This window comes from Eufriesea mexicana, unplaced genomic scaffold (genome assembly GCF_001483705.2).
Source record: "Eufriesea mexicana isolate 0111107269 unplaced genomic scaffold, ASM148370v2 scaffold1387, whole genome shotgun sequence".
Taxonomy (NCBI): domain Eukaryota; kingdom Metazoa; phylum Arthropoda; class Insecta; order Hymenoptera; family Apidae; genus Eufriesea; species Eufriesea mexicana.
In genome coordinates this window covers 227,318-238,188 of record NW_016909492.1, presented here as the reverse complement: position 1 = coordinate 238,188, position 10,871 = coordinate 227,318, and the positions used below count along the sequence as shown (strand labels likewise).

General features: G+C 27.3%; 2 protein-coding genes across 2 annotated transcripts in view; one reads left to right on the top strand and one right to left on the bottom strand.

Annotated features, from left to right (window-relative positions):
* LOC108548151 (coiled-coil domain-containing protein 6) overlaps positions 1-1,955 on the bottom strand; it is a 3,049-nt gene extending 1,094 nt beyond the window's left edge. Inside the window, exons 1-3 of the mRNA XM_017900964.1 lie at positions 1,633-1,955; positions 255-795; positions 3-84 (exon numbers count right to left, since the gene is read on the bottom strand). Of these exons, the coding sequence (XP_017756453.1) occupies positions 3-84; positions 255-795; positions 1,633-1,854 (845 nt within the window). The 5' untranslated portion in view covers positions 1,855-1,955. The remainder of the gene's footprint in view (positions 1-2; positions 85-254; positions 796-1,632) is intronic.
* A 2,381-nt stretch (positions 1,956-4,336) lies between these two features.
* LOC108548135 (nuclear nucleic acid-binding protein C1D) lies at positions 4,337-5,104 on the top strand. Its single transcript, XM_017900939.1, has 3 exons — positions 4,337-4,517; positions 4,584-4,825; positions 4,932-5,104. Exons 2-3 carry the CDS (start codon positions 4,612-4,614, stop codon positions 5,102-5,104), a joined length of 387 nt encoding a protein of 128 aa, XP_017756428.1. The 5' UTR covers positions 4,337-4,517; positions 4,584-4,611.
* Positions 5,105-10,871: the final 5,767 nt, after the last annotated feature.

Here is a 10,871-nt window from a genome sequence, read left to right as displayed (position 1 = left end):
CTAGTTGCAATTTTCTCTGAAGTCTTAAATTTTCTTCGCGAATTTGTTTCTCTTCATTCACATATCGCTGCATCTTCTCTGTATCTAATATAAATAACAGAAAGACAATCTAATATAAACAATAGAAGTACCAAACAATATTAGTACTACTAATAATTGATTCATAAAATTATTTATTTTATTATTAATTTCAAAATTTCACATATATTTATCATTACAAATATTTTACACTATTATATAATGAAAATTCTTACGTTCTTGTTGTGAGATGAACAATGTATGTCTTAGTCTGGCTACTTCACTCCTTAGAGTTTGAATATGTGCACTTAGACTAGTAGCAGTATCACCATTATTGATTTCTCTTGGCGAAGCAGGATCTGATACAGGTTGATCTAGTTTTATTTGAAGCATTCGTTTCTCAGCTTCTAATTTGTCCATTCTTTTCCATAATTTATTTACTAATGCTTCCTGTTCTTGTTCAAGTGTATTTTCAAGTTCTACTTTCTCTCTACGTAACTGCTCCAAATTACTTTGTTTTGCAAGTGTTTCAGCTTCGAGTTTTTCTATTTTTCTCATTAACTTATTTACAAGACATTCTTGTTCTTGTTCTAAAGTTTGTTCTAATCGACATTTTTCTTGACGCAATTGATTCAACTTTCTTGACAAATCATTTGTTAAACATTCTTCTTCTTGTTCATAATGATGTGCTAATGTTTCTTTTTCTTTCTTAAGAGCTTGTATTTTTTTTAATAATGTGTTACTTATAAATTCCTCTTCTTGCTCAGCTTTAGCTTGCTATAATATAATCCAATAAAAAAATCAAAGCATTGATATATAAGATAATTATATACATAATATATAAAAATAAAATTCCATCAGTTACATAAAAATTATTATGAAGTTCAACAGCTACATAATTAATTTTGAAGTTTACCAAGTAGAAAAATAAATATGTGATAATGTTCTTATAAAACAATTTTGTTTATATATTTATTAACAAATATTATTTATATTATGCAACTAGTTTTCATTTTTATAGCTTGTCGATTAATAATTAAATGTATTAGTAATTACATTCAAATATATCTATAGAAATTGTATAAACACAAACAATAATCTTTTCAATATTTAAATGAAAAAGATAATTTGTAACTGCTTCATACAAAAATGTTGTATTTAATTATATAATTTTGTAATACAAATATATTTTGTAAGTAAGAATTGGTTATTCAAGAAAAAGATTTATATATGTCATTTATTTTTTAAAACAAAATTATATAAAGTAAATATTTTTTTTTTACTCAAATCATATTTTACATGTAATGTAAAATATTACATATAACTAAATTATGGCAAATTATATATAAACAAGAGATTGAAACAATTATATAGAATAAATATACAACAAATTTTAAATAAAATATGAAATTGTAAAAACGTTATAATGGAAACAAATAATATATGAAAAATATTTCATATTGAATAAATGTTTTAATTTAACCTAAAATTAAATACTTTGTATATTGAATAACAAAAACATAATTCTTTGCAAAATATTTTGCATCAAGAAATACGTAAAATTAGTAAAGACAGAATTTTTATTTACTTAGTAAAAATATACGAGAAACTTACTATAATGACAGAAGCTTGCCGAAGTCCACGATTCTCTTCTTGTAATGCTTTTACTCTTAATTTATACGTGTCTAGCTCAACTTTAAGAACACGATTATGTTGTTGTAGTGACTCGATTCTTTTTTGTAGTTGTTCTCTAGTTACGGGAGACGGGGGCATCATTATTGGTCCTCCGTCGATCGAGCTTGAGTCGCTTTCAGATGCGCTATCACGGTCAGCCATTTTTCTTAGACAAAAATTTCTTTAAAAACAACTTACAATTCTTTCTTTTTCATCGCACATTCAAATAAATATGAGCAATATGTTTTTTTTAAGATGTAAAAATATCTACTTTTTTGTTAAAACTTCATTACTTTACATAAAAATACCGTAATATTATAACATCCTACCACGACATGTGCTCTACCATAGAACGAATCAGCTGTTTGATTCTCCACGAATTACTTATAAAGGAGATGTCAAATATATTTTGAAACTATAATTCCCTAGAGTTTGAAAAGAAATTATTTATTACATACTCCGCATAGTTGGAAAACGATCATAATAATCTTTCAGATTTCAAAAAAATTAAATTAAAAAATCATTATAACTAAAAATTATCAAGCAATCATAAATTATATAAATTTATAACCATTGTTCCATAGTCGATTTTAGTATTTATATGTATTTCACAGTCAGTTAATTTGTAATCTATGTAGGTTGGTGCGCATGGTTCGCTCTGATTGCTCCGTTTATCACAGTGCGCGAAAATTGAAATAATTATGAAAATATAAATCACGTTTATCATAAAATACGAGCTGATTTAAAAATCCTATTACTTAAAATACAAAAATGTAATAATCGAAAATCTTTTTTTCATCACGATTTCCACTTGAATACTTTTTGCTTAATCTAAAGTCCTGTTCCAAAGTTTCATTTAATCATATATGAGGTTCTCCTTTATTGATCGATGATTTTATCATTTATTTCATTCCACACCCAAGTCATTGATTGTAAAAGAATTACATCTTTACATTAAAAAATGTGATATATTTATACAAGGAAAAAATGATCGAATGTAAATCCAAAAAGAAAAACATAACTCTTTATGAAAGCGCTCAGGATCTATAATTACTGAACTCAAAGTTCTTTGAACAATATATTCTGTTCTTTGAACTTCGATATCTTATTATATATATAATAGTAAGATATACAAAGGTGTTTTACATTTCATACGTATACAAATAATTTAATATTTCATTTCTAATTTACACATAGGCTATGCTATATCATTAAATATAGATATACTAAAGTCGAATTCACACAATCGTATAACATAATAAATATAAGTTACAAATAATTTATAATATTGTAAGGTGTATGTACTTATTATCATAGTCGATTATAGTACTAGCACAGTCAACTACAATACTAATAGTGCTGAGAGTGGGAGTGGCAGCAATGTGAAAGTCTGGCTTCAATGTACCTAGAATGGCTACCAGGAAAAGAAACGACAGAAGGGCGGCCAAGTGTTCCCCTCCCATTAGAGTAGTAGAAAAGAAATCACTGAAGCTGGTAGGAACGCAACGCTCAGTTGCCTAGCAACAGGACGCGGATAATGTGACGTCATGTTCGATAGGACATTATTTTATCCCATTAACCAAACTATAATATAATCAGTTAACCATAACTATGAAATACTTTAGAAATGTAATAAATAATGAATAATGAAATATTAAACTTTTAAATTCTTTATTTATATACATATATAAACAAAATACATGTAGCTTGTACAAAACAAATAAGTTTCTATACTTAAAGCTTTTTATGAGGACAAATATTGAAGTACAAAATTACGTATGTATAAAAGTACACATTTTTTACATTAGAATTATTGTATATTATACATTATATACATTACATTAAATATTACAAATACAAGATATCCTTTATAAAATATTAAAATTCCTCAATGTTTTCTGCTACATTTTTATAAAATAATTATTATAACTAGAAAATTCTATTATGTTCAATAATGTCAATAAAGAATATGAGCCAGTTTTCTTAACATTTGGTGTGTGTTTTCCTCACTTACACCATAGATTAAAAATCTATGTGTAATCTATAATAAGTTATTTCAATAATTTCTTTCATCTTTCTTCTTTCATTTTTTTCAATAATAGTTATTAATAATAAAAAAAAATAAGAATCATTTAGAATAGTTATTTGTAATCAGAATCATTTCAAGAAAAATAGTAATATTTACTAAACACAATGCAAAATCTTCTTTGAACTAAACTTTTTCTATGAAAGGAAAGACAATACTATTATCATTCTCTATTAATAAAAATATCATTATTACTTTATACTTTTATTATTAAAAGAATAATTTAATACATGTATTTAACATATATATAATACAAACAATATCTAAATTTAAAAAAGAAAATTATTTTTAAAATCATATTTATACAGTAAGAATATGTAGTATTTTTCTTATCTAAATCCATACTGCACAGAAATAAATAATAAATATAAAAAACTGAAAAATTATAAATTTTTAATCACATTAAATATATTACTAATCAAAGATGAATTCTTGGCATTAATGAGCGCATCATATGCAGACTTGCTAGGCATTCGCTACAGGATAGTTAGAAACATGGACTAGAAGTGTATCATTTCCCATTCCTAGTCCTTTTCTCCTACTTTCACGTTGAAAGTCAGAGAATGTAGTGACGCCTGGCAGCTCTGTTTCTATACTTCCAGTTCCAAGTCTCATATGCATGCTATTGCCAATGGCAATTGCCATATTGTTCAGCACGGTTAGTAGTAAAATCTGATATAGAATATCTTATGACTTCAAATTTTAACTATGTCAAACATCTAAATTGTAAATTAGGAATGTAAGTGTATTTTTATTTTTCTAATAAATTATTTATTTTGTAAGATATTTATAGTCTGTATTGTAGATTCGAATTATAACCTTTTGGATCAAATATGGATACAGATTTTAAAGAATTATCGCAAGATACAGACATTGTTACAAAAGTTAAACAATTTCACGATACAACATTAAAAATTGAAGACACAATTAAATATGCTGTAAATTCAGCAATATATGAAAAACTTTCTAATACAGATAAAATTGAATATAATTTATTGATGTCTTATTGCTTAAATAGTATGTTTTGGATGTATTTGCGTACAGAAGGTAAAATGTTAATAGAAGGAACAAGTACTTATACATATACAATACTTTTAAGTTAAATGTAAATTATGTAATTTTTATTCTCTTTGTTTTATATGTATGTATCTAGGAATTGATCCAGCAAAGCATCGAATAAAATTAGAAAATGATCGTTTAAAAAAATCTATGGCACGTGCAAAACAAATTAATGATAGAAACACTCTTATGCCACGTGTAAACAAAGATGCAGCACAAAGATTTGTTAGAAATAGTTTATGGGAAATAAAAAATAAAGACAAATAACACAAAAATATCAAAAATAAATAAATTTGTCATAAATTACTTAATATCTTAAATTTATAAATGAAAATATATTAAACATTATATATGATTGTATATGCAAGTATATGATAATTAAATTCATTACACAATAATTTGTTTCTTGAATAAATAATTCTTATAAATTAATAAAATAAAAATGAATGAATGTTTTGTAAATAATATTTTTACATAGTCATCTGTTTTAAGCTATTATTACATAATTAATATTTATCTTTGTGACTTTGCTTCATATCTATATAACACTCTATGATTAAGTGTTTCAAAACAAATAATAATGTAGCATTAAAACATAAAAATATAAATTTGCTTTCTATAATAGAAGTTCCTTATATTTACTTTATATAAATTAAATATTAAAAATAAATATAAATATAATAAATAAGAGTATGAAAGAAACTAACATTTTACATTTATATTTATTCATAATATAATAAATATAATTATAATGTTAATTATATATGGGAACATCAAAATTATCTATTCCATTGTGTATTGTGTAATTTACTTTTGATTTCAATTTTAATTATTTGCTTTTATGTACATAAAAGAATATGCTGAAATATTTTACATACTTATTTTTCATAACATTTATAATTTGTAAAAAATAATACATAAGCATTAAATAATTTAATATTTTGTAGAAATAATTATTTTTATATAAATGCCTACTAATGATTTGTTTCTATTTGTTCAATATTTTCCTCGATAAAATTAATAAGTTGTAAGAAAAATAAGTAATTATTTTTATGAAATAAATAAAGTATAGTATTTTAAAAAATAATTTATAACTAAAAAATTAATGTAATTATTTAGTTTAAGGAATTAAAGTCCAACGACCTTAATCTTGACACATATTGCCGAGGTTACTCATTCAAGTAATTCTCAAGAAATTTTAGTCGCCGCTCATTGTTCGTTACAAAGCATAAACAAAAATTTGTATTCCTTTAACATTGAACCAAGTGTTTATTTCTATTGCTGGTCTTTTCGACGACGATTTCAATATAGCTCAACTTATAATAAATTAATATGCATGTGGATTGGAACGAGTGCGATACATACTTATGACATTGGTTAGCTTATCGTATTAAAATTAGTTTTTTAAAATGGTTATAGGTTGAGCTATATTTAACTTTCCGCCGGTAACAGGAGCCATTAATGACCATAGCCAAAGTCGGATACAATGGTAACAGGAGTCATTAAATAAGTTTAAACTAAAATGTCGTTGTACATAACAGAAATCACACAGGACTCCAATCTAACTTGTTTACTGTACTCACAACAAGTTACGCAGGACCTCAATCTGCAACATATTACATTGGTACAATACAAGTTATCGACGAATGGTTAAATCGTCGCTGAGTGAAGAGTCGATCGTAGCCAGCATACGATATCCCTCCAGCATGAGTAATATGTAAATTCTATGTAAAGAAGAGCTAAAACTACTTACAGATAACTCAAAATATTGTCCTTGACAACATATGTCAAGGTCAAGGTCATCCAATCTGAATCCCTTAATCTTAATAATTACTAAAATTAATTTGGAAATTTATATATGGATTAATATGGATTAATATTTGATGCCTGTAGCACATGAACAAACATTCTTCGAGATTTTTATGATTTTTGAATATGTTGTAGAAATCAGCATATTGAATAATTTTTTCTTATACGTATAACCATTGCAAAATTGACATTGAATTATACGTTGAATTCTATGTAGTAGTAGGAATAAAATTTTGCTAATACTTCGGAAACTAAAGTCAACCCAATAATATTACAAATGAAAAAGTATAAATTTGGTCTTTTTTAATGTATTTCAAAATCAAAATCTAGAAGGGTCTAGTCTATTTGGAACTCGATCTCAGGTCTTGAGTGTCGCAATTTCAAAAATTCATTAGGAGTTTACTTCCGTTCGATTCATAAGGCAATATTTATTTCATGATAATGATATTTTACCAACTAGCTATCTGTTATATATATCAGTGAGGTTATATATATCGTGAAGTGTTTACAGAAAGAGTAGTCAGAGGCTAACGCGTGTACTGCTACATAACTGCGTACATGTTAACTAAAGTTAGATGTATTTTATCAACGGTTTTCCTCCTCCCCAAATTTCATCTCAATCGACCACTGGGATCTTTCGAAACTTTATGTGTGATCGTTTAGCATCAGAAAGTTGATGCTAAACGTTAGACATATAGTACTCGTTAAAAAAATTAAAAGTTTTGATAAACATGGATTCAAATATTATTAGTTTCATAGTCATAAAACATTTTTTCTAAGATACCATTTTGTATAAGACACAAAGCTACTACGTATGTATCTATAACTTATTGTGTAGATCGTTAGATCAAACAAAGTAAATACAGTATGCATTGATATTGCATAAAATCTTTGGACGTAAACATGTATCTATGAGAAAACGTATTGAAGTGTGTATTGAAACGAATGGAGATCATATCGAACATTTGCTATATACTGATGTACAGAGAGATAAGTAATACTTCACTGTTGAAAATTTCTCAAAACTTTGAAATTAACGATATTTGGATTCATGTATATTAAGATTTTTTTACTTTTTTACGTTTTAACTAACCTACTTGCCCTTGAAATTTGTCAACAGCTTTCTAAGATACTTTGATGTCATTTCAGAAATTCTGTAATTTTTGTTGTCTGTGGTAGAGTTTCGTACCATATTAGTTATGGAAGTATATGTGATTCTTAGAAGGACAAACTACGGATGCAGATAACGATTTTTAAGTGATAGTAGGCAAATATTGTAATATGCGCCTAGTACAGTAATTCTTGATTAAATTTAAGTACAATCTGCTCAATTAAATTCACATGGATCATTTCTATCTTTCTCTTACAACCCACAGTCAATGTCTGGAGCTCAACACCTGACACGATTGACAAGAAGAAATAATCGGTAAAATGGAAAAAAAGAGACAAATGCAGTATAAAGAGATAGCGCTATTAAAAAAAGGATAAAACTGTAGTTCAATAATCTTACCTTAAATCAACTTTTTTTTCCCAATTTTCAACAAAGACTATATTTTAGTATCAATAAGAAATATAAATCGATGGAGTTTGAAAAAGTAATATGCTTTTGGTACTTTTATGCAAAAAAACTGCAGAATATGTAGACCAATACTGGTGATTTTGAAATATGTTATAAAGAACGAAATTCTAAACAATTGTTATTTGTATAATAATTGCTGTTCTGCCTTAGTTTTCAAAATATTTGTAAAAATTGTTAGTACTAATACATTGAACTCTTCCTATACATACGTATATCGTAAACGCGATGCTGAAAAGAGCGCCACTCATTTAGTGTTTCTATGGACACATGGTGGTGAGCGTATACAATGGATGGTTGGAGAAAAAAATCATTGTAAAGCTTACGTGATTGGTAGCCTTACAGTAATTAAAATACTAGTTTGATCCAACCTAATCTGATTAAATGATATTAATTTAGTATAGGTTGGGTTACATCAATATTTCGGCTGTAGTGAGACGGCCTGTTACACAAATTGGCATATAATCATTTTTATCCACTCATTATATACACTAGCCGAGTGCCGCTTTATTTTGGAACAGCATGGCCAAACGGAGACTCCATACTTGGCCTTCTCACATTTTGCCGGCTTAAACTTCCCTTCGCTTTCTCCGCTCTCGCCGTGGGCGTGTAGTTCTACTGCCTGAGCAGCATTGGGGAAAAATAACGTGGGTCCTTTACAAAATTAGTAGTCTTACGTGAGATATATCTGACGCATACCGTAGTACGAAAGTACACCTGTTATTTTTTCTCACTTCGTCGCAAGCTGTCAAAATCAGATAGTCAGGCAGCGATAAGGGCGAAAACGGCGAGAAAAAAGGGGGCCTATGCCGGCAAAATGTGAGGAGAAGGGGAAGCGTGGAGTCTTCGTTTGGCCATGTTGCCCACTACCATCGTTCGTTATGCAGTATAATGCAAGTTAGAATTTAAATTGTGTGATATTGTATTTTTATAAATTATTTCAATTATTAAAAGATCAGGTAAGTCATATTTTGTAAACTAATTAATTACTTTACATGCAGAATATGAATTGATAAAAATTATATTTTTATTTATGATTGTACATATATTATTTATTGTATATATCATATATCAATATTGAAAATTATTGTACAAATAACTAACATTGCTCTCAATAAAATGGATGCAAGTCCTAGTAGTACTGCAAATAAGTAAATACTAATGAAGGTATTATACATGTATATTTACTTAATATGTTTGCACTTGGAATTTTGGAAAGGAAAACAGGTTTTAATTAATAACCCCATTGAATATTTATGTACGTTTTTTTCTAGTCGCTTTATGCCACTTTGTATGAGAATTATTTTGTCTAAGAAATAAGTGCTTTTAGATCTTTTTATACTTTTTTGAGTAAACGTTCTTCATTCAAAATAGCACAAAGCGATGAGAACAAATTGTGCTTCAATATTCAGGAAAATCATTGTAAAAAGGAAGCTTCGATCTTTAATGTTTTGATAATTTATGATTCCAGATACTACTCATGTACGACTGTATATCTTATTTCATTACCCATACTTGGAAAGCGAAACCCTTTTTCCGAAGTCAAAGTCGAAGTACCTGCTTTAACGGGTAGATTTCAAAAAAGTATGTATCGACGAGAAATTTCACTTAGGGCTGTTCAAAAGGAATACAGAAATGAACTACGCTACATTTTTAAATGTTTTAATTTTTTAAATATACATTTTTAACGTATGTTATAAAGTGCATAATAATCAAAATTTTATTAACAGGTACAGAAACAAATACAGACATCAGTTTGAACAATAGGGGTCCACTACCAGCGATAAAAATATAGGAAACAAAAATTTACTTAAACGTGGCTGAGCGATCCATTACTTGGAAGCTGATTGGAAAAATGTGAGAACAGCCCCTTCCAAGCAAAATTCCGTGTTTGTAACCAGGTGTTATAAGCCAAGAAGAAAGAATTACTCAGGTATAGCAGTACAATTAAACACCGTAACAAGGTGAACGTGAGTGCATCTAAAATAACAAGTTTGGAGCTAATAAAAAGAACTGAAATTAGACATATACTTGGTATAGTTGATCATAGTAGGAGTTTTAATTCTTTTCGGTATTACATGAACATGTTGAAAGTGGCACATTCCGATTACAATACGAAAGCATGCACAAAATGAAACTGAAAATAACAAAAATTAGAACGATAATAAAAAATGTTTTAAATAGAACAATACTTAAAAGAACAATGAAAATATTGCAAAAGAAGTTGTTTTCTATATTAGTAAATGAAACGACTGATTCAAGTAGAATCAAAGTATTATTTATTTGAGGTCGATATATTTATGAAGGTAAAATTCAAACGCGTTTATTAGATTATGTGTATTAGTTAAGGAGACCACAGCAGAAAGTTCGTATAAATATTTTCTCTACTCATTACAAAAGTATCAATTGCTAATTAGAAATGTCATTGAGGTAACAACAAATAATGCAAGTGTGAAGGTAGGCAAGAAAATGTCTTTTATTGTTCTATTACTACAAAATAATTCACACATTTCTGTTTTTCTGTGCGTTTGCCATAACTTACAGTGAAATCGTACAGTACATATCAGAAAATGGTTCATCTCGTAAAAAAGTTTAGAGATGATTTAAAAAAAGGGTATATATTGTAAATATATCTATATTTATTATGTA

What these genes read in the sequence shown, in the direction of transcription:
- LOC108548135 (XM_017900939.1), top strand. Translation starts at nt 4,612, where the DNA reads ATGGATACAGATTTTAAAGAATTATCGCAAGATACAGACATTGTTACA. An exon ending in GATGTATTTGCGTACAGAAG is followed by an intron (nt 4,826 to 4,931) that starts GTAAAATGTTAA and finishes GTATGTATCTAG; the next exon opens with GAATTGATCCAGCAAAGCAT.